Here is a 25,064-nt window from a genome sequence, read left to right on the forward strand (position 1 = left end):
GGCATATTTATAGACTTACTAACCACATGAAAGTGCTCCCCTTTGTTTTTCATGGATGTATTTGCTGACTGATGAATCAGGAACTGAATCTCTTGTATCCCTTTGCACAGAGATACTTGTGCCATTTACCTGTAGCTGAAAAGGTGGGCACAGCATGTTGGCTGTTACATTATAGACATTAACTGCTCTGCGCTTTGGGAGCGCTTAATATTTTCATGTACTAATTTTCTTGCATTCCTTCAGGATGAGCCAGCAGCACTGGGATCTGGTGTCTCTTTAGGGAGGAACATAGTGATGGGAACTGAGTAGGTGTGGGCTATGCTATAACTTGCTGGCTTTAGAGCAGCAGCCGAGGCATGTATCTTGCTGAGTGCATTTTGCGTACAGGTAGAAGAGATGATTCTGGCGTTGGACTCTTCCATCAGGTCTGGGCTTAACAAACTGATCCTATGAGTAGGCGTAAAACACTAGGCAGCTTCCTAGTTGTTTTGTAAGTTTAAGTGACTGACCCACTGCTGCTGTTTTGTGAGACAAGCCAACAAACCTTGTCAAGGTCGAGTGGGGTGTCTAAAACTCAGAAAAAACTCATTAAACCCTGATCCATAATGTAAGAGTGCAAAATGTAAATTGAGCATAAAACATGTGTTCTTCATATCTGCATTTATAGTGTCCCATGTCCCATGCCTTGGGTAAACCTTCCCTGTAAATAACCATCTGTGTCAGAGCACAAGATGTTGTTTTTAATTGTTGCCAATAAAGTATGCCCCCATCACTTCTGTTAAGGTGCAAATAAACTGTGCCATTGAACATGAGTGTCAGAGAAAAGGAAGCCAGACCCTGCTTTTAGACTGGTTATTAATGTCACAGGTTTGTTCTTTGGTGTCTTGGCTCTAGATTATTTTCCTATTGACACATTGCATTGATTGCAGTGCCTGGTTTTGGAGCTGTACCAGGTTATTTTTCCTAAGGGGGAAAGAACTTGTGCTGGACAAGAATTGATGAAGTTGATGTTTCTCTTTATATAGAGGCAAGCAATGCCTCAGCTGATGCAGAACCTCTTATATGGGGGGGCAAAACCAATGCTTATTATGCCATCTGCATGTTCCCTTCTTGGATAATGAGCAGCCACTGGATTGTTAGTAAACAGTGGGAATATGACTTTGCCGTATCATTGAAATGGTATCTCTTAGACATGCAGTTAGCTGTCAGTCCCTGACCATCAGGTTAACTGCCATTAAAGGACAAGGACAGTTAAACTAAAGAAGTAGGCTGGAAATGTTGTACATTATATTTTGAGCTTCTGTACCAGCCCAAGGCAACAAAGCCCTTTAGCAGGGAAGATCTGTGTCTCCAAAGGTGCCCCAGTAGCTCCTCATCTTTTTTTCTGCTGATTCACTGCACATGCTCCATGGTACTGACAGTTACTGAGCTTAGGGACCAACTCAGAATATACAGTACACATAGAATACAAATGTCACAGTATAAGGCTGATTAGTAATTAATATGGGTAATTACTACATGGCAGCACAGAAACCAGTGCAATTAGCATCAGAATTTAATAATCAGCCCTGTAGCATAATCTTATATTACAGACTAACCTCATTTTCTGCTTGATAATTTGTGACGACTCCTAAGCTTAGCTTCTCAATAGCTGTTTAGAGCTCACTGTGTGAGTGTTGCAGACACTTTCCAAGATGGTGACCCCTGTGACAAGTTTGAAGTCCTGGATCATTGCTGCTATTGAGATGCTGAAACTTTAGGCTGGTGCAATAAGTGCAGTATATAAAACGTGGTATTTTTAGCCCTATTCATTTTTAGGGTTTAGTTCTCCTTTAATGCTCAAGTTATATATTAGCCTTCTCTTATTTCTAATCTGACAACAAGGTCAGCAATACATGGCATGAAATTGCCTTCATTGCCTTCCTCCTCTTACTGTTTGTTTGGTAACACAATTGTGAAAATGTAGCCAAGAGGAAATATGCTTCAAATGTGTATTAGGGCTTATTGTTTACATAAACCTAATTCACTATTTACACTATAGTCATTTGACTCTTGGGATGTGGTTTTTTAAATTCATTTAGATTTAATATAATGTAATTTGTAGCATTGTAACTGTAACCCTTTTGGGTTTCATGTTACTTTTTATAGAGGGAGGCCAAGCAGATGTTCAGAACTACAATCCCCAGAATCCTTCACTAGTAACCCTTGTGTTAAGTTACCTGGGTTTGCAGTTCTAATTAGCTAAATGGATGGCAGCATGTCATTGCTGGGATCCTCCCAGATGATGAAGTTAAGGGGCTTTCTAAACTGCTTTGTGAATAATTAATTCAAGGCCCCACATATATACAATTGTGTATAAAACTCTGTCCTCAGTAAAAAATCATTAAAGCATCCAGCCATAACAGATTTCTTTCATTTCCCTTCTCTTATCTTTTCATTACAGGCCACCCATTGCTAGACAAGCAAGGGAACCAGATGTAAACAACTGTATTAATAATGCTGCACAGAGGGGAATATACTGTACCTAATACATGCAGAGCTGTCTTCAGTTTTGTATAGGAAGAGTGTGGGAAAGTTCAGTCTTAAATGTAGCAGCCCACCAGCACCTGTAGTAGTGGGGATAATAGCCTCTGGGAAGGGACTGTGGCTATGGGATAGCATGTATAGTAGGGAGAGATGGTACCTATAGTAGCAGTGAGATAATAGTCTCTGGGAAGGGACTGTGGCTGTGGGATAGCAGGTATAGTAGAGCGAGATGGTGCCTATAGTAGCAGTGGGATAATAGTATCTGGGCTGTGGCTGTGGGCTGGCAGGTATAGTAGGGAGAGATGGTGCCTTTTGTAACAGTGGGATATTAGTCTCTGAGAATGGACTGTTGCTATGGGATAGCAGGTATAGTAGGGAGAGATGGTGCCTATAGTAGCAGTGGGATAATAGTCTCTGGGAAGGGGCTGTGGGATAGCAGGTAAAGTAGGGAGAGATGGTGCCTATAGTAGCAGTGGGTTAATCATCTCTGGGAAGGGACTGTGGCTGTTGGAGAACAGAATATGATATAATATACAGTATAGCATATGTTTGGCAAGTGTTATGTACAGTTGGAATGTAATAAAACAGTTGGTTTGTTATGTTGTTTACTTACTATAATTCCCTCAGCATGTTTCTGTTTCTATAGTCGCTAATCCTTTGAGGTGCCTGCATATGTCTACCGGTAAACCACATAGAGTTCCATTTATAGAAGTGCTTCTCATTCACACACACAGAGAACTATTGTCAGGATATATGTATTTATATAGGAAAACAGCTCTAAATTAACCTCAACATTTTATTGTCTGCATATTGCTGCCTACAACATCCTGTAAGGCTCTCTTTCCCTGTTCATGGCCTCATGCTTTGTGCCTTACACTGATCCTGTTTTTAGGCATGTGTCCCTGCCCCATACATTTTCTGGGCTATTTAAAGGAGAAGGAAAGGCTAAAATTAAGCTTTATCAGAAAGGTCTATATAAATACACCAGTAAACCCTCAAAGTAATGCTTCCCTGAGTCCTCTGTCAAAAGAAACACAGCATTTCTTTCCTTCTATTGTGTACACATGGGCTTCTGTATCAGACTTCCTGTTTTCAGCTTAAACCTTCAGGGCTAGGACTTGAGCATGCTCAGTTTGCTCCTCTCCCCCTCTCTTTTCCCCTCCCTGCTGTAATCTTAACCCAGACCTATGAGTGAACAGGGAGAGACTCAGGCAGGAAGTGATGTCACAGAAAGCTAATATGGCAGCTGCTATCCTAAACAAACAGTGCGTCTAGAGATTTACTCAGGTATGGTAAAGCATTCTGCAGAATAAATTTAGTGTTATAGCTTGCACTATTGTGGCTAATCTATTGCCAATAAACTGCTTTGGTAGCTTTCCTTCTCCTTTAAGTGGGTAATTTATTAACATGAGCAAAGTTCTCCCCATGCCATCCGCATAGAACAACATATCAGCAGTTATCTTACTCTGCTATATTGCAGTTTGTATAATTTTTTGTATAATTTTTAAATTGCGTTGAGTTGCTAGTCCAGGGCAAATGTTTGATCATTGCTACAGAACCCCTATCTGGTGCCTGAGACACTACGGGATTGCCTACAGAACACTGTGTGCATAGTATTTACAGCCAATGCAAGTAGAAGCAGAGATGCAAATTCCAATATATTTCACTTCAGAATTTGTCTGCATTTAAACTACCATCTATTTTTGAATAAATGACATCCTATATTTTACTATAAGAATTCGCTATAAATATCAGCGCTAATGACATCCTGTTTGCAGCCACAAGTTCGACCAAACTTGAAGACTTGGGTTACTTGGATGTTCAAAGAAATGTACCTTTGCGAACCTCAATCAGGATGCCCTGGAATAATACTGCAGGCACACGGGTTCAACAGGAGATTAAAGGTCAGTAAACTGGGCAAGATGCATGGTCATCTATAGCCTACCTGTTGTTCAGGCTACAGGCTACTTTTACTGCTCCATGGCTGGAAGTAATATGTATTCATTTCACTGCTGATCCCTCCAGCACTCACACGGTTACCTGTCCTGACACTGAAATCATTTTTATCTCCCTTGCAGCACGCTTTGTCCCCTACAAGCCACAGGACATTCTGCTGAAGCCCTTATTGTTCGAGGTGCCAAGTATAACAACAGACTCAGTATTTGTTGGGAGGGGCTGGCTTTTTCAAGAAATAGAGGAGAAGCTGAAAAGTGCTGAGCCGCCAGAGCATCGGGGAGTTGTGATTGCGGGTTGTGTTGGATTCGGAAAGACTGCCATAATTTCCAAGCTAGTAGCACTCAGCTGCCATGGGACCCGCATGAGGCAGATCGCTTCCAACAGTCCCTCTTCATCTCCCAGGAGTACGTTCAATACACAGTTTTATGGTGTAATAGAATCTCATCTGTTAAGCCAATGCTACTTTTTTGAGCCTTTACGTTAAGTAAATTTGGACCGTGGGTTGTGTTATATTATAATGTGAGAGATAATCTTAGTGTTAACAGCAGTCATGTCCAACCTGTGTCTCTCCAGCTGTTATTTAGCTACTATTCTTAGCATTCTACTGGCAGCTGAAGTGTCTCAGGATATTCTGGAATTAGTCCCAGCCATAGGTTAGAAATCCTAATATACAAATAGAAAAAAAAAAACACATTGAGATTCAGGTTCAAGCCCCCATGCAATGACTGGGGCCCCAAGCGGCCCATGAGTTAAAACAGTGTAAGTCTACTATAACAGCTCTGCTTACCAATTTTACTGATTGCTCACACTTTACTTAATGGGATACTGTCATGGAAAAACACATCGGTTAATAGTGCTGTTCCAGAATAATTTTTAATTGATTTTTGTATATTCAATTTTGAAATCTGACATGGGGCTAGACATTTTGTCAGTTTCCCAGCTGCCCCAGTCATGTGACTTGTGCCTGCATTTTAGGATGGAATAACTTTCTGGCAGACTGTTCTTTCTTCTACGTAATGTAACTGAATCAGTCTCAGTGGGACTTGGCTTTTACTATTGAGTGCAGTTCTTAGAACTTCCAGGGAGCTGTTATCTTGTGTTAGGGAGCTGCTATCTCATTACCTTTCCATTGTTCTGTTGTTAGGCTGCTGGGGGGGGTGATATCACTACAACTTGCAGTACAGCAGTAAAGAGTGAGTGAAGTTTATCAGAGCAGAAGTCACATGACTGGAGGCAGGTGAGAAAATGACAATATGTCTAGCCCCATGTCAGATTTCAAAATTGAATATAACAAAATCTGTTTGCTCTTTTGAAAAATGGATTTCAGTGCAGAATTCTGCTGGAGTAGCACTATTAACTGATGCGTTTTGAAAAAAAAAAAAAACATGTTTTCCCATAACAGTATCCCTTTAAGAATGTTAATAAAGGGAGTTTAACACACAGAGGTTATACCACCCACTTCAGACAGCAAAATAATCCCTTCATTCATTTACATTACTATGGCTAGTGTATCCTTTGGTTCTCTAACCCCTGGGTGACATTATATATGGTGATGTGCCTTACTATATAGTTTCATATTTGCTATATAGTGTTCCTACTATCCTTATACTTTTATTTCCTCACCCAAATTATTTTCTTGTGGATCAGCTTTCTTGGCTCTACAAATATTGATCAGAAAGCCTTTACTACACTGATGAGCCCCAGTAAGGGCAGAACTATTAGTTTGGATCTTATCGCCAACTGCCCGAACATCTATAGGGTGTTCCATGGTGATGGAAGTTTTAGTAGGACGATACGAGATATCCTTCCCAGAATGCCTTCTGGTTTGCATACAAAAATGTTTTTATTGTTGACTTTTACTTCCCCTTGTGATGTTTGAATAATATAGAATATCAGCAAGCCAAAACTGAACCGAAATGTCTCTATGTTGTCATCTAATTGATGAAAGTTTGGGCTGCTATATTCAAGAGCAGTATGGACAACAGAAGAGTTTTACAGAATGTTCATAATTGTGAAACCTTTCACTCATACCTATTTTCTTGGAAATGTTTGAGTTCTCACGCTTTGCCAGCTCTGCTTTTGGAAAGATAAGCAATGTATCACCTCTCCCAGTCTCCCCCCCCCCCCCCATGGTTTATTGGCTGTAGTGTGAATGTATGGGCCTGGTGACACTTGCTCGCTATCGCACTTCCTTCTCCAGTTTCCTGCTCGGCTGCGTGCGATGCAATGAGAGAAAGTTTAATAGTCATTTAGTTTGGTGCTGCTGGAATCTATCTCGGAGTTTAGTAACCAAGTACAGTGTTTTTTGTGGGAATGCTCTCTAATGGGTTACAGCACCTGAGACTGCCAGGAAAAGTCTAGTTCAGTAAATAAACATGAATTTCTATGGAAACTGTGTAGTCAGCCAAAGGAGACCTCCAAGATATTTTAAAGGGATCCTGTCATCGGAAAACATGTTTTTTCCAAAACGCATCAGTTAATAGTGCTACTCCAGAATTCTGCACTGAAAGAGTGCAAACAGATTTTTTTATATTCAATTTTGAAATCTGACATGGGGCTAGACATATTGTTAATTTCCCAGCTGCCACTGGTCATGTGACTTGTGCCTGCACTTAAGGAGAGAAATGCTTTCTGGCAGGCTGCTGTTTTTCCTTCTCAATGTAACTGAAGGAGTCTCAGTGGGACATGGATTTTTACTATTGAGTGTTATTAGATCTACCAGGCAGCTGTTATCTTGTGTTAGGTAACTGTTATCTGGTTACCTTCCCATTGTTCTTGAAGTTTATCAGAGCACAAGTCACATGACTTGGGGCAGCTGGGAAATTGACAATATGTCTAGCCCCTTATCAGATTTCAAAATTGAATATAAAAAAATCTGTTTGCTCTTTTGAGAAATGGATTTCAGTGCAGAATTCTGCTGGAGCAGCACTATTAACTGATTCATTTTGATTTTTTTTCCCATGACAGTATCCCTTTAACTACCAACAGGTCTTTCTACTCAGTTCATATGTCATATACACATATAAGTGTTATAATGCATTGCAATAAAGACAGAGATAATTAACTGGCAATGCCACACTTTATATTGGCACTGAGCAAAGCCAATAGTCACCTTCATTCATTCAGTTGATTAGTATGGCATATTCTTCCTTTATCTTCACCTGGCATCTAATTGGATTTCTGTATATTTGATTCATTAGGTGTAGACCCCACTCAGGATATCCCACTCTCACAGACATCTCCACTTAGCTTTGCCATGTCTGGCTCAAGCACCTTGAAAACATTGGGGACACGTGGAAGTCCTGAACATCAAAAGCTAATGGATGATTCACTAAAGCACCTGGCTTCTAAGGTAACAAGGACCTTATTGTTCAATTAAATATTTGATGTTGAAGACTATATAGTAGTGATGCGCGGGTCAAGAAAAACTCCCCGAGACCCTGCACCCAACCCCAACCTGCTGTTCCCTCCTATTTATATACCTGCGCCCGCCTTGCTGTGATGTCACAGAAGGGGGAGGTGCACGCTGGTGCGAGCATATCTAAAAAGGAGTGTGTCCAGTATAAGTGGGGAGCTAGGAGGCTAAAGTCTGCCCACCCACGGCGGACTTTGGTTCAAACTTTGTGCACCAGTTGACCCAAACTGCGAGTGAACCCGCGTGTCCCGCAGGCTTCGGGTTGCCATGCACATCACTACTATATAGTAAACACAATTTACACTGGCTTCCCTAGGGATTTTGATCAAAGATGAGAGAGTGCTATAGAACAGTTTCTCTAACATCTTTCAACAAGACCTCACTTGCATTTCACATCTAACACACAAGTTTCACTTATGAAATATCACTGCCAATATGAAATATGAATACCAAAATTATAATTTGCTTTCAGGTCTCTGTACTAGTTTTTGAATTGCATTCTGAAAGCAGAATAAATGGAGTGCCATATTTCTTAGGGCACTGGCACACAAGGATATTAGTCGCCCGGGATAATTCTTCGCTACCGCACTAATCTCTGACAACTAATCTCCTGCAAATACTTTCCCACCAGTGATAATGGAAAGCACCAATGGGATAACAAATGCTGTGCTTCATTTTTCCAAAGTTTCCTTGCCCGCAGAAGCCAAGATTTATAGGGGTAAATAATCTCCTTGTGTGTCCTACGGTGTCCAAAAAGGCAGATATCGGGAGGTATCAAGTGCCTATTTGCCAAGAATCAGACTTCAAGTGGTTAGTTTCCAGTTTAATATCTGATTGATGCACTCAGATATCGATCAGGCAGGGTACAACATACCACTTTGTGAAGATTTCCGTTTGAACGTATACTTCAAGCTGAGATCAACCTTCAACTTTTTTAAATTTCCAATTATTAGGTTACCTGGCCAAAAAAAGGTTATCTTTCTGTATATGGTCAGTCTAAGACTTTTTAATAAATCTTCTGCCCTCTCATTACAGTGGAGCTGAAGGGGGCCCGTTGTGCCATTATTGTATATTTGGGATCATTTTTACGGCTGGCATGTTCTTTGGAACAGTTGTTAAATGGTTAGTCTTTTTTTGGCAGGTTGTTGCCTATCACTACTGTCAAGCAGACAACACATATACATGCCTGGTTCCAGAATTTGTGCACAGTGTTGCAGCCTTGCTATGCCGATCCCATCAGCTGTCAGCTTACCGGGAACTTCTGATCAAGGAACCTCAGTTACAGAGCATGCTCAGCCTTCGGTCCTGTGTACAAGACCCTATAGCTGCTTTTAGACGAGGAATTCTGGAACCGATGTCAAGCCTCCGGAGAGGTACATCAGGATTTTAGTTTTACCTATAAAAGGATGTTAGGGGAATAATTGTGGCTATGAAATGAAGAGGAACATTAAGTGGAAACCTAACTACTGTATAAAAACTAGCTCCAGTCAGCGTTAAACAACTGCACTCCCATAGCTACATCTACTGTGTTTTTGTGACTGGTCCCTATTACGCTCTCAAGAACACATTATTTTTTCAGATATCATCTTTTAATCATTTGTATTTGGTCACTATTTTCAGCTTCTGTTAACAGGGCCACCAAAATATATATTTTAAGCAATCTTATACCTCAATTTCTCTTGCTTTTATAGACTTGTTACTTGCTGAGGGTAGAGTTTCAGTACTATTCAGGAGCAGGATAAAATGGTCCTTTAAAAGTAACTTTTAAGGCCGGTGGGATGTTGATTGTGTTGGGGGGGTGGAGGTTGGGAGACAAGGACAGGGTTTGACCTACCCACTACCTGTTGAAAGAGTGTTGCACTGGCCCAAACTCACTTGACTTATGGGTCCCACAGGTTTTTGGTCGGCTCTCGCAACACTGCTGTCTTTCATGTGTGTGCTATATCATAAGATAGAAAACAGCCACAGTAGTCGTGACAAGGCAATCTGATGAAAGCTTCTTACTTAGGCCTTCCACTTAGTTTTGGCTACTTATTGGCTAAAGTATGGTGCTTTCCGGGTGGCAGGTTAAAAATTCACATCAGGGGAGCTGAATCACTTCATTCTTGCAGTCCTCATCCAACTTTCCAAGGGGCCAATTAAATCAGCTTAATTTAGCCTCTGTGTGTTGCCAGATCGGGATAAGATCTACTTGTTTGACAACTTCAGCAAAAATGCAGATCATATAGTGTACATTCATCTTCACTCCGTTGTAAATGCATGCTTACTTTACAGGGGGTCTAATCTAGATCCCCAAATCTAGTAAAATGCATTAAAAATAATTGAACCTTTTTTCCTTTTTATACTTTATTTACCCAGAGAGGAAAATCCCTCATGAAGAAGTCATCATTTTAGTCGATGGTTTAAATGAAGCTGAATTTCATAAACCAGATTATGGAGACACCATAGCATCTTTCCTTGCTAAAATCATTCCGTCCTTACCTCCCTGGATGAAACTTATTATGACAGTACGGACTAATTTTCAGGTAACCTTTCTTGTTATAAAGGCCTGGCAGATGCCCATATGTAAAGATTATCATACCCATTCACACCCATTGATGGCTGGGGAAGGAGGTCAGTAACAAGTTAGGCATTTTCACACTGGCTCAGTAACATGCATCGACATGTAAATTTGAACACAAACCTCCTCTGTTCTCCTGGAATTGTGACATTTGTTCCAAGGCAGCTTTTCATTATGTAAACAGTGGCAAGAATGAGACATGTTAACACTTCCATTGCCTCACAGATAAACATCAGTCCTTCCTGTATCACAAAATAGCTAAATAGAGTACTAGAATCCAAATCCCATCCATTAAACAAACATCAACACATTTTAAATGTTGTCATATATAATTCCTATCTATTACTATTGTTTTGGGTGTTGTATCTCCAAAGGATAGCAATTAGTTATAATAAAGCACCTTTATTAAGTAATCTGGCCTCACAGGTTTACTAGGTTACAAGGGCCTTTTTTGCAGTCTCATCCTGTGCATTTAATCAATATTGGTGGAGTTTATGATCTGCTCCATATTGGAGGTTCTCAACTTTTCTTCAGCCCTGTTTAATTTATTTTAAATGGGTATTTTCATGCAATTAATAAGACACTGCTCACCCATTTTAATCGTTTGGAAGACTAAAAATGCCTTAGTTGCAAGGCTTGTGCAGGGCATTATTGTGCAAGCCCTTACTGACTGTCACAGGAAATAATTTTTTGCCTCTTCCTGCAAGTCTCTTAAGGTGGCCATAGACACACAGATCCTATCGTACGAATCAAGGATTCGTACGATTTTCGGATCGTGTGTGGCGTGTGTCGACATCTTTCGTCCGGCGGAGATCGGTCGTTTGGTCGATCGGTCAGGTTTGATTTTGACCCGACCGATCCCCCCGGAGCCCATGGCACATCGTAATCTGATCGTTCGGCCTTACGGCCGAACAATCAGATTACCCCCGATATAGCCATGTTTGTTAATGGCATATCGGGGAAAGATCAGCTCGTTTGGCAATGTTGCCAAATGAGCGGATCTTTGCGTCTATGGCCACCTTAACAGGGCATTATCATGTGAGCTCTTATGTCAGCCAAGGGGATCCATTTATGACACTTTCTGAAAGTCCCTTGCAGGACATGATCATGATCGCAGGGATGTATTTCTGACCCTTACTACAAGTCCATTGGGGGACATGCTCATGTGAGCCCTTACTGACAGCCACAGGATTCATTTTTGGACTCTTGCAAGTTCTTTACATGGCATTATCATGCAAGCCTTTACTGAGAAGTCAAGGGTATTCTTTTCTGTCCCTTACTGCAAGTCTCTTGAAATGCAACATTGTGTGAGCCCTTACTGATATCTATTTTTGACCCTTACTGCAAATCCATTACAGTGCACCCCTGTCCTAGGTTCTCTGAAGGTGTGTGTGCTGTTACTGGTGTCTTGTTCCAGCAATGCTCCTCATTCCCTCCCATAGTCCTCCTGGCAGTATGATCCTGATTTTACATGACTGTAAAGCAATGTCTGATATTTTTCTGTAGTGCGCACAATTCAGCAACAAAATGACAGAGCTTTCTGTTACTTTACATTAATTCTCTGTGGTTTCCAAGCTTCATTTAATACATTCCCCTCTCACTGTTAACTCTGTAAATGTGAGTTTGTGCAGCTTTGTTGTGTGCAGTCTGTTGGAAATGGCAGTGCATTAAACCTTTATATTATTCACAAATTGGCATGTATGGGCTTGTGCTTTCCTTCATACCAGGTTGTTTGGCCCACTGGCCATGTGCATGTACTATTCAGCATGTCGGCCAGTTACTCTGATGAGCCAAGGACTGACTTGTGTGTGATGCTACCTTTGCAGGTGCCAATCTATACCAGTGAATTTTCTGGTATGCTGTGCAACTCGGTTAGATAAGAAGAAAACTAAAAGGGTGCATTGTCAAAAACAATGCACCCTTACCCAGACTGCCATTACCCTAGACCAGTGATCCCCAACCAGTAGCTCGTGAGCAACATGTTGCTCTCCAACCCCTTGGATGTTGCTCCTAGTGGCATCAAAGCAGGAGCTTATTTTTGAATTCCTGGCTTGGAGGCAAGTTTTGGTTTCATAAAAACCAGGTGTACTGCCAAACAGAGTCTCAATGTAGGTTAACAATCCACATAGGGGCTATCAAATGGACAATCACAGCACTTGTTTGGCACCCCAAGAACATTTTTCATGCTAGTTTTGCTCCCCAACTCCTTTATCTTCTGAATGTTGCTCATGGGTTTAAAAGGTTGGGGATCCCTGCCCTAGACCTTGCCAACAGCAGTGCACAGACTGGAGAGAAAGTGGATAGGGGATTAAAGCAGATTTTTTATGAAAAGTCTGTATTTATAGGAAGTGTTGGTTTATATACACCATATATTATAACAGAAACCTGCAATTCCTATTCAAGGGTTTAGTTTCTTGATAAGCAATTCCCTATATAAAAAAGCTGTATAATAAAAGGCCTTTGCAAATAATATATGTAGCCCGAAAATTTACATCCATACCTGTTATACATGTATTTAGGAATATTGCCTGAACTGCCTTCCTCTTTATGTGTAGCATGGGCACCAGGTCCCTCAATCCACAAGATTTTGAGGTGCTATAACACTATAAGCTGCTCCTATCGCACTGCTGATGTTCTGTTGATTAATATTTTATGTAGATAAATATAAACTGCTGCCCGGAATGAGCCAGGTGACACGCTTTCAACTTTTTTCTCTCTCTCTTTTTTTTTTTTGAATTGCAGGAAATCACAAGTTTGTTGCCCTTGTCCAAGATTTCATTAGATGATTTTCGGGACAACAAAAACATCTGCAACGATCTGAGCGCTTATATACAGTACAGACACAGCACTAGCCAGGAAATCATGAACAATATTTCTCTCAATGGCAAAACAGATGTCAACACCATCAGCAAGCTGAGTGACCACTTGGTTATGAGAAGTCAGGGCTCCTACCTGTACCTCAAATTGACTCTCGACCTTTTTGAGAAGGGGCATTTGGTCATTAAAAGCTCCAGCTACAAAGTAGTGCCAGTGTCTGTATCTGAACTCTACTTGCTCCAATGCAATATGAAATTCATGACAAACTCGGCATTTGAGAAAGCACTTCCGATTCTGAACATGGCGCTGGCCTCCCTGCACCCCATGGCGGATGAGCAGATCTTCCAGGCTATAAATGCTGGGAATATTTACGGGGAGCACAACTGGAAAGACTTTCAGCAGAGAATGGAGACCCTGTCATGCTTTTTAATTAAAAGGAGGGATAAGACACGAATGTTCTGTCATCCGTCCTTTAGAGAGTGGCTTGTTTGGCGAGCTGATGGGGAAAGTACACAGTTTTTATGTGAGCCACGGTAAGAGCAAGCAGTAGATAAGCGTATATATTTTGTTTATACAAATGTCATGTTAAACATTCTAGTAGTTGATCATTTTACAATACAAGTTTAATTTTGTCATGTGATATCTGACATCAGTAAGCACCCATTATAACAGAAACTACAAGTGATATACTGTTCAAATTATTCATGGCTCTCGAGCATATGGATATTAGAATTTTAATATTTGCTAGCTTTTATTTGCAGCTTGTTTATTCTTTGCTGTATAATGTGTCTCATTACAGTATATTCCTCTCTTTGTGTGTGTGTAATATGTACTGTATGGTTTGGGGCAGGAAGGGGAAAACATTGTAATTTAGTCTCACTGTATGCTTTTTTGTATGCAGAAAAGGACAATAAGTTGGGCATGACTATAAGTCAATGAATTGAGGCCCCTTTATAAAAGGTCTCAGCTTGTGGCCTCATGCCTTCATATGCACACTGAACTCCTTAGTAACATATATAATTATATTTTATAGTAGGAGCTTCATTATTTCCTATATCATACCTCCCAACTGTTCCGTTTTTCATGGGATAGTCCTGATTTTGACAGCTCAACCCATAGTCCCGGATCGTTACTGAAATGTCCCGACTTTCTCTTTGATCTCCTGCACTGATCAGCCAGAAAAAAAACAACGTTTCTAAACTTTATTGGATTTTGGCATTTGTAACAACTGAAGATAAGCAAAGAAACAATTGTAACAATTTAAGATAAGCAGGTCTCTCGGGGAAACTGTGACTTGCACCTTTATTAGCAAAACTGTAATAACACATAAAAACCACAGAAATGTGTTCAAACTTTCATAATCTGCCAAATTTTGGAAAATGAACGTGGTAATTACGGGGCGTGACCACAAAAATTGGGGTGGTCAAAAAGTTTTTGCCCCGATCCGCGCTGCAAATCTTTTTGTCCCTCTTTCTATTGTTGGGAGGTATGGTATATATAGTTGTGATCTGACAATATAGTGCATCAAGTTGAAATGATAGTGTATATCGTTTTAGGAAAATTAAATGGTAGCCTATATACATTCATATTTTTGGCTTTTTTCAAAAATTTCTCTAATTGTAGCTTATTTGGTTTTTGCCATTTTGGCCATTGTTGTTCTATGTTTAATATGTTTGTTATTACTGAGACTTCTCTGTTTCTATCTAGAAGTGGACATGCCCTTCTGGCCTTTATGTTTTCCCGTCAGGAGGGGAAGTTAAATCGGCAGCAAACAATGGAACTAGGACACCATATTTTAAAAGCACATATATTTAAGGTAACTATAATGACTTAAAATGATTGGCTGTTCTAGCTGTGTAACTCATTGTTGGTTTAGGACAATAGCTACGCTCTGTTTCCAGCAGTCATTCCCAGCCCTACTTCCCCATTTCACCGCTTTGGGTCTAATTAGAGTGGCAAGTGTCACACTTTAGAAACCAGTGCCCCAGGGCACCAATCTCAGACACATACCCTGCATTGTTCTGGGTGCTGGGATTTGGCTGGGAAGTGGTAGTCATTACCCACAGCAGCATTCCACTGGGTTATTCTCCCGAGAGACCACCAGTGCAAAATTCCAAATCAGCTTTAAACCTATTAAGAGTTTTTCATTGATACTTTGAGCTAGGTTAAATGGTTAATTAACTGTTAAACACAGAGAAAATAGACTGCCCAGCTGTTGGTTTTCTTGTGCACATAAAACCCTTGAAGTATCAACTCTCTTATTTGAACTGCCTTCTTCAAGCCACTCAGAATTGGTCTGGATTTATTTATACAGCAGCTCCAGGATGAACAGGATATACACACATTATTCTTAAAGCCCCAGAAGCAGCCTGCAACAGACTGTAGAGTGTAGCATGTGAATTCATTTCTTAGCACCATCTCCTGGCTGAAGATCATAGCATAGCCAAAATGCCCAATCCCAGCAAAACTTTGGCCTGCCATGCCCCAGGATCCCAAGCACTGGGCCACCCCGTTCTCGTTAATCCTGTCCTGGAGCCACTTGCAGAATAAGTTATCTCCTGTCATAACATTAAGTGTAATATTTGATTGGCCAATTCAGCACTTGAAACATTAATCGCTGAACAAAATGAATAATGGTTTCCAAGGGCAGTTGCTGCGAGAGAAATGTAAATTGTTTGCAAGTTAAATTCCAGTCATGCAGTAAACACAGAACAATTTAAGGCCACTAAAAATAATCCAGCTGGGTGTGGCACGCCTCCATCTTGTTTCAGTTTATATGAAAATAAAAGGGTTTTGCTTTTTTGCTTTTTTTCCAGATTCTCACCCGTTTTCCTCTGAATGAAATACTGCATGTAATGATTTCATTAGTAGACCGAGCATGTCTGTGTGATAAGTACAGTAGAAATACATGCCTTTCTAGCAATAGAGGAAACTATGCAGTGATGTTTAAAGTATTCCGTTTTAAAAGATGACATTTATAGTGATTTTCCCATAGACTTAAGATGCCATACATGCTACAATTACAATTTTTCCCACAACCATTGGCCATAAGATCTTTTGTCCACTATACTAATGTTAAGAGATGAATTTATATGCAGGTAAAAACAGAAGGAATGATTTAGCTCTATCTGATGATTCAGCATTAACGTTACAATGTTTGGGCACCTTCAAAGGTCCTGCCCGATGGACGAGACAACCAATATCCAAGGCTTTTAACATGTATCAGTTGCCTTGTCTCCCTCCACACACGCACTGAATATTGTACAAAAGATAATTCGTATAAAAATATTGGTGAGTCTATGGCCATCTTGAGTGTTTTCCCAGCTGTGCGGTGCTTATGCCTATGTTCACTAGCGCTACATTTTATTGTACAAAAAAGATTCATCTATTCTTAGGGGCCCCTGCAGGAAAATCATCTCTCGGCATACATTGAGTCGCATGGCAGTTTGCAGGAATATCTTTAATATGAACCATCTTAAAGATTAATTGTCATTATAAGAGGTCAAGGCTGCACACTCCTGCATATCCTTCACAGTCACGCTTCTTCAAGCCTTCACAGAAAATGTAAAGCTATATATAGCTAATGAATTCCAACCATATCCAGTGTTTCTGTAACTACAGCTCCCAAGATTCAATGTGGACAAATCTGGACCAAACCTGCCACCCTATGCAGTACTGCTTGGCCTGCTGTAGCATGGCTACTTGCTAAGCTGTTAATAAATCACCCATTTGACACTTGGGCAACTGATGGTTCTAGTGTGGCACCTGCACTGTCATTAAAGGGACTGGCCTTACCAACAGCAATGGCCCAATCCTAAACAGGATTAATAATCAGAAGGTTTACATGTGAAAGCTAAGTGAAGGTAGACGTACCATAATCATGTATAGGTCAGTAATATCACTGACTTACATCTTATATTCATAAAGCATAATAAACAAGAAACTGACTGTTAATATTATTTCAGGGAATGAGCAAGAAATATGGCATCTCTTCCAGTATGTTGCAGGCCCTATGGATTGGTTACAGCACTGACGGCTTATCAGCAGCTCTTGCTTCCCTGAGGAACTTGTACACTCCCAATGTTAAGGTACAAAATATGCTGCTTGCACAGATTTCTTTTTTGCTTCAGAAAGAAAAATGCTATTCAAAAAATGCCCTTTAATTTCCGCTCCATTTAGTGAAATGGAGTAACAAAGCAGCGACCCCTTTCCCTTTGCAAGCTTTCTGTCCTTCACCTCGTTGGCTAGAAGTCAGCTGAGGAGAGAGGCCATTGGGTTTGTGAAGGAGGAAAGGCCATTCATCAGCGCAGCAATGAAGGCTTTCCATCAGTACAACACGTGACCTGAATATTCATAGTGCATGACTGAGCCATTTATGGGGAGGCAGTGTAAAGCAAGCTTGAGGCTTGTCTGTTCTGTATATAAAGCTATGGAGTTTATCACCATCCATGGTTTTTAAGATGCTCCAGCTTCCACTAATGTAGTAAGAACCCATGCCCTAAACTCATACCCCATTCTAAAGGCTCACAAACACTTGAGTACTTCAGATTATCTGATTGTTAATCCTGTACCTACTGATTTCTTTTAGCCCACTTTCCCACCATGGAAAATAATGTGTTCAATTTAAGGACTGGTTACTAGTAATTAATATGATAACCATTTTAAAAAATTAGTTCATAGGTGGCCTTTAATCAGTGCTTTCTGCAGCCCTTTCAGAGTGTAAATTAAGTGACTTATCTTTGGCAGAGGAAGTGCATGAGTCTTAACCTGATGCAGAGTGCTTTATATTGTTTTATGGTTCCTGCCAGTATTTACTCTTCCTTCCTGCACTCCATAGGGCAGTGTGATCAGCCCTGCTGTATGAAAGGGCACGTCAGAACATGACTGGTGCATTATATTCCCATCCGCTCTCTGGTAACCCTTTCTCTTTTTGCTTATCTCTGTCACTTACTTCCCTTGAGGGCCTTGGCTATTTATGTTTCAACCTCTCCCAGAAGCTGTTAGAAATCAGTATTTCCATTATTAAATAGAAGGGGGGGGGGCATTAATTGAGCATTTTATGATGTTTCAGGTCTTTGCTGGATATGAGTGAAGATTATACTGGTGGTGACTGATTTCGCTATGGCAAACAAGTGGGATTTTCATAAGGCAAAGCAAGATGTGTTCTGCTTCACTGACTATTAAAATAAAAATGTAGAATATGTTCAGGCTCCATTAGGAATCAGACGCAGGCATGGTACTTATCATTAATGCACCTATTGAACAGGCTGCCTGGGGAGCGAGTAGGAGCAGTTTCAGTTGGATAGGAATGTTATTTGCTGAATAGAAACATGTCACAAGAGTGAAAGTGCAGCTCTGTGCGTTTTGGATAGAATCCATGGTAAATCTCACGCAGGTGAACATACTTGGTGATCCAGACCCTCCAATAAACCCTGCCGGAGGTATCAGCCATCCGCTTAATTGCATTCCTTTTATAAAGGTTTTAAGGAGTAGCCTTATTCTTGATGGATGATGGTGCATTCATTCTCTTCATATTTTGCACCTTTACAATGTATTTTCCTCATTTGACATTGTTATTAGCAGAACAGCGGCATCTAGTGTTCAGCACAGATAAAAAAAAAATACCTCAGCTAAGGTGGTCAGAATGGAAGCCAAAATATAGTTGTTTCCCTAAACATAAAGGAATATGGGATCCATGTGCACAACAAGCTCTGCTAGAAATAGACACAGCAGACGCAGCAGGAGTTGTAGTGCAATAGCTAAAGTAAGCCTATCTGGTTCTGAAAAGAAACCTTGTGATTTAGAAAGGTGACTTTGAAATTGTTAAAGAAATTCTAAGCAACTTTCCGATTTAATAATTCATTCAAAATTTCCATGGTTGTAAATTGGTATAGCGGTATTTGTTTGTCCTTTTCTGCACTGCCTTTTCTGACTCTTGAAACTCTTGTTATAAAAGCTTTCTTTCATGATGCGAGACTCTGTTTTCCACATTCCCATGTATGCTTCTTCACAGGTCTGTTAAAAGACAAGAAAACGTTGCCAAAAAATAGTTTAACCTAGCCCCTAGCCAAGCCCTATATATGGTTTTGCTGCAAACCCCTTATTTCTATAGTATGGTTTCTGTATATATTCCCTTTTTCTTTGAAGACTGCAATATTGGATCTGCCAATGTCATTGATGGTCTTCCAGCTACACATCCTCGCCTAGCTTTAGCTTTGTGTCATTGGAAGTAAAGCTGATTTCTGTTATTTATGCTAAAGCTCAGGAATGACCATGTGTACTGGTCTGAACCCAGGAGGTTTGGATTTGCCAAATTTGACATCAGCCAAGTATCAGAAAATTGCTGCTTTGTTACAGGACAAATCATAAATATTTGGAAGGCTTGGTAAATAAATGGCTAGGCAATATACTCAATCAGATGTACAGTAGTATGGCAGCTCTTTATAGGGACAAATAAGGTTTTTATGGAGAATACGCTGTAAAGCAGTAGAGACATGTCTTGGCAGTGATACATCTGTTTTATGATTTTTTTTTTCCATTCAGCCCTTTCCTTCCAGAAATATTTAGATTCTCTCACTTTCCGTCTATTGCAAAGCAAGAGATTCTGTTCCTTTGCCTAAAAATAGCTCCCTATCTCTCCCTTGAATTCACTCCAGCTTCTCTCTATCATAATTTAACCTTTCAACAAGATGTCAGGGTCCCTGCAATCCCAACATTCTCAGCTAGTAGCCGACCAATCAGAAGCAAAATCAAGTCAGAGTTACTTAAAGGGACAGAGTAATCAAAATATGACACCTGCACATAGCAGGACATTCATAAACATGTATATGCATAGATTAGGGCATTTAGTGGCAGGCTGTAAAAATGCAGTTTGGCTTGTTTTGTACTGTTACTCTTATTGGTAGTTTGCAGTCTGGCAGGATGAAGTGCAAAATAATTTCACATGACTGTGGAGAAAAAAAAGCAATGTTGAAAAATTCCCTTCCTGGTGTGAAAACTTCAACTATAAAGAGGTTTATATTTTAAGATGATGAGTCCTGTAGGGGTCAGGTAACTGTATGTGTTGGTTATGTATCCTGTCTGGTAATGGCCTACTCCTAGTAAAATTAGGTTTTCCACCTCCCTTTCCATCTACTGCCATCCCTTCCTTTGGATAATTTCACTCTGGTTTATGATGTTGTCACGTCCACGTGTCTCAACGGGTGGCAGATAGCAGTTTATGTTGTGGATCAAACTTTTGCATGATTGGATTGGGTGATAAGGGTTATTGGTCTGGGCCTCCTAATTAGGCCTGTATACTACAGGTGTTTAGATCTGTATGTTTGGCCAGGCCAAACACAAATACAGGCATTTGAATAAATCTGACCACAATAGGTGGCGAGCCATAATTGACTAATTCTGTAATTTGTCCCTCTGGGGCCCATGCAAAGCTATAAACCACAGACCATGTCCATGTCCTGATGGATGAGCACTGGCAAGATATTTTAATAGATCCACTTTAATCTGTATATTTTCCCTTTATGTTATAGCCACTAGGTTTACAAAAAACATGTCTGAAATGTCTTTTCAGGTAAGCCGGCTTCTCATTCTGGCTGGAGCCAATGTCAACTACAGGACCGAGGTCTTGAACAATGCCCCAATTCAGTGTGTCCAGGCCCACCTGGGCCAAGAAGAGATGGTCAGTCTTCTGCTGGAGTTTGGGGTCTCAGTGGATGGCATGTCTGAAAACGGCATGACCCCACTTTGCTTTGCAGCTGCGTCAGGCCACATGAACATTGTCTCACTTCTGTGCAAGAGAGGTGCTAAGGTAAGATCATCGGTCAACATACCACAGACTCATCAGTTGACCTAATTTCTCTTGGTCTCCATTGTCTCAGTTGTAAGTACATTACACACATGACAGGGAGTTGTGATCACACACCACTATAGACACTGTGGTGTAAATGGGATTTCCCATGGAGTGCCCCTGATCGCTACACACATCTGTTTATTATGATATGTTGCTTATTTGGTTTATTTTTAAGTTTTACCTCAATAATATCTGGGCTGCAAGTTTCTGTTTCACTTTGCTTATCCAACTAGACTGATTACCCACTGACCTTCTTTTAGTAATTAGTGTAGAGGCTTCGATTTTAGTTCATTGTAAGCTGTGCCTGAAGCCTTGGTCCTTTTTCTGTCTTTTCTCCTTCACTTGTTATTTCTACTCAAAGAAGTCCACACCAGTAGATCCTTGTGCCACACATTGACAGATCTTGTTTTTTATGTATACTGTAACTAGCCCATACACTTTGTGTGAAGGTGCAGGAAGTTATAATTAAGAACAGGGATACCTGGCCAGTTCTGGGAACCTCCATTTCTGATCAGTTTGTTGGCACCTGGAGTTGACCTGGTTGGTCTGGTTCTTTGTCCTCATTTTAACAAGGTCGTACCTGCATCTGCCTCACAACATCCTTTAATGGGTCCCTTCATCTGCCTCAAAGCAGGGAAGGCCGTGAGTGAGGGTGATACAGTACAGCAGTGTCTGCATTCTTCTTTAAAAACTCAAACATTCACTGTATAAACTGAAAAATGTTGCTTAAAAATGTTGCTTTCCTTTGAATCACTGAACTAATATTTAGTTGTAAAGCACTGTTTCTGAGAACTGCTGCACATCTGTGTTGCATGGAGTTGACCAACTTCTGGCACCTGTTACGTTCCACAATTCTTCTGCATTTCTTGATTTTGACATTTTTGCTATTCTATCCATTTGAATGGTAGTTTTACATTTTCTTCCACGTATTTAATGTTTTGGTTACCATTTAAAAGCATCTGAGATCATTTAGCTGAGCAGCCTATCATTTTCTGCACTTCTTTATATGTTTTCCCCTCTCAATCAACTTTTTAACCAAAGCTGTTCTTCTAAACAATGTCTGGAACAACCCATTTTACTGAGATTTTCAGAGAGAAATGCAATATAAGCAGCATACACAACAGTTGCTGCCTTAAAGGGGTTGTTCACCTTCAAACACCTAGTTGTTTTCAGATACAGTAGTTCATCCGAAATAACCACTTTTTCCAATTACTTTCTATTTTCTATGTGTGACTGTTTTTCTAATATTGAAGTGTAAAGTGTCATGTTTCACCTTCTAAAGCAGCTCGGGGGGGTCGCCGACCCTGTAAACTGTTTCTAAATTGATACATTTAGTTGATATATTTCTTATCTTTGTCCCTGCTGAGCAGAATCCTTGCGTTTCATTAAAGGCAGCTGTTAGAATTGATACAATAGTTGCTAATACTCCAGAGATGCTGCTGAGAAATGTATCAACTAAATGTAGTAGCAAATTGTAACAGTTTAGAGTCTGCGCCTGCATTACTGAGAATTAGTGAGCATTGCCTGACCCACTCACATATAAATAATGGCATACATCAGGCTTTTGTAACCGACTTTAGGACATTGCATCGACTCGTTAGGAAATAATAGCATGCCACGATAATAATATTCACCACCCATTAATTAGACTAGTTGAGATATGGCTTTGCTGCCTCACAAACACATCTGTAGATCTGTGAGCTCACAAAAGTAAGATTATCCCATGAGTGAAGTGTGAACAACCTGCATTATTATTATTATGGTAATAAACCCTTACGGTTTTTCAATCCTTTACTACTGAGCGATAGCCAAAAAATACATTTATTATTTATTGTCAATGTATCATATAAGGTAGTGGGGCCACCTCAGCATCATTCTCATTGGGCACAGTCCCAGTAGCAAAATGGAAACATATTACAGGCTAATTTGACCTCCGGGGGGACTGTTTCATTAAAAGTTAAGGTATTTCATTTTATTGCAGTAGTAAAATAAACGTATTAGCTCTTAGTTTTATTAAAAAAAAAAATGCTGTTAGTTGCATTGGTAAACACAATACTGTACAGTCTGAAAAGTAGGAAGGAAAAAGAGAATTAAAATGCAAGTGCCGGCAACAAAACCATTAAAAGTTTGTCTATGGATATATGAGCTATCTACACTATGTATGCTAGTCAAGAACTGCAGTGATAATAGCATTATCTTATTCTGAATTACAGGTTGATCACATGGACAAAAAAGGCCAATGTGCTTTGGTGCACAGTGCACTACGGGGACATTGTGATATCGTTAAATATTTACTGCGGTGTGATTGGTCGTCTTCTAATCAGCAACCGGGCTATGTGCGGAAAGGCCATGCTCTGCAACAATCGCTGACGGCAGCCTGTAGCATGGGGCACACAGAGGTGCGTAGTATGCTTGCTGCTTTACATATCCATTGATCAATGCCACAAAGCAATTATCTACATTAAAGGGCAACCTTACTCACAGAATTGTGCTTCGTATAGATAAATACATATTCTGGTGTATATTTATTATCACTGTGTACAAGGGTTAAAAGATCCCTGCTTATGATTGGATTATAACACAATAAACAGCTTGTAGGATGTGGTAAGGAGCTTGTGCTTACCTGTCTGCGACATTGGCACCTTAGAGTTACAATTAATACCACAACTTAGAAAATCTATAGTCAACTCTTAATATTTGTACATTGTAAATCCAGGTAGGGGGAGGATTTAAAGATATCTAGATATATTAGAACCTTTTTGACTGGTACCAACTGTAGTCAGTCCTCTAGCCATGGGCCCTTTAAAGGTTTTGTACTGATGGGAATGGGCTCCTCGTGCTAGCTCCAATATGACCATTAAGGCCTCTGTTAATGGCCAAATATTTCTTAACTAAGCATTAGTGATTCCCCCCGCAGAGAGCCGTCTAGAGGTGGTTACTGCCTCAGAACAATCAATAAATGGCTTTTTCGTCCACAGCCAAAGGAGAACTATTAGCTGGCAGGTTCATATTTCACAATGGAGTTAGAAATCGAGAGACTAAACCTTTATGGAGCCAGCCACGCAGTTCTCAGACCAGGCTTCCCTTCTGTTTGATATGTTGTAAAGAACAGTAAAATGCAAAACAATGTTCTTGCAACTCCTGTGTAATCTCAGCCCTACCAGCCAGAACTCCAGGAGCAGTGATTAAAGGCCACATTATCCATTGTTATTCTTTTTACTGCTTACTAGTTATTGACATCACCTGATGTGCAGGAATGTCCTCAGCTCCTGTTAAATGTCATTACATTTTACTGCTAGTGAAAGAGGGAAGCTCTGTTCTATATTATCTACATAGAAAAATGAAATATGCAAACTGTAGCATTAATTATTTCATGAATAACTGTAATTAATACCAACTGAAACCTAATTAACCTATCAATTTGTAGTTTATAGAGGGCTCCACTAATTTTTAAACCATTAGTCAGGATGCAATGAGGCTGTGACCACGAAATTCATACAAACAATCACAAGAGGTCCTCTGCACTCTTACTCTGCACTTATATAAATGCTATATTTGAAGTGTTTATTGTATAAGAACATCGCGTGACCCAAGCTAGCTGGGCAGGAGCAGCTCTGTTTTTGTTGCCTGCTATTGTTCTGCCTTTTACAATAAGTACGCAGCAGTGTTATGGAAGTGCGGCAGGATGGGGGAAGATGGTGAACTTAAATGAACTTCCAGTTTTCAATGCCAGGGATCAGGCCATGAGTTAGAATTATGCATATTCCCACAGGCAATGCGGTAACCCCCAGATACTTCTTTGTTGGGCAGAGACATTGCATTTCTGAACATCCTTTGGCTTTTAAGAACATGGCCTATATTTTATTTCTCCTCCAAAAACATGGAAATGATTTGGCCACTTGGCAGTCCTTCTCTGCAGAGTCTGGTGAAAAAAGAGTTAA

General features: G+C 40.3%; 1 protein-coding gene across 3 annotated transcripts in view; it reads left to right on the forward strand.

Moving 5' to 3' along the window:
• Window positions 1-25,064, forward strand: part of LOC108702965 (protein TANC1) — a 131,608-nt gene that overhangs the window by 88,230 nt on the left and 18,314 nt on the right. For all 3 annotated transcript variants that reach the window (XM_018238793.2, XM_018238794.2, XM_018238795.2), the window contains 10 exons: window positions 4,305-4,430; window positions 4,605-4,886; window positions 7,683-7,834; window positions 9,039-9,270; window positions 10,256-10,422; window positions 13,200-13,807; window positions 14,982-15,090; window positions 17,240-17,362; window positions 20,845-21,081; window positions 23,337-23,522. In XM_018238793.2, the coding sequence (XP_018094282.1) occupies window positions 4,305-4,430; window positions 4,605-4,886; window positions 7,683-7,834; window positions 9,039-9,270; window positions 10,256-10,422; window positions 13,200-13,807; window positions 14,982-15,090; window positions 17,240-17,362; window positions 20,845-21,081; window positions 23,337-23,522 (2,222 nt within the window). The remainder of the gene's footprint in view (window positions 1-4,304; window positions 4,431-4,604; window positions 4,887-7,682; window positions 7,835-9,038; window positions 9,271-10,255; window positions 10,423-13,199; window positions 13,808-14,981; window positions 15,091-17,239; window positions 17,363-20,844; window positions 21,082-23,336; window positions 23,523-25,064) is intronic.

Source organism: Xenopus laevis, chromosome 9_10S (assembly GCF_017654675.1).
Source record: "Xenopus laevis strain J_2021 chromosome 9_10S, Xenopus_laevis_v10.1, whole genome shotgun sequence".
NCBI lineage: Eukaryota > Metazoa > Chordata > Amphibia > Anura > Pipidae > Xenopus > Xenopus laevis.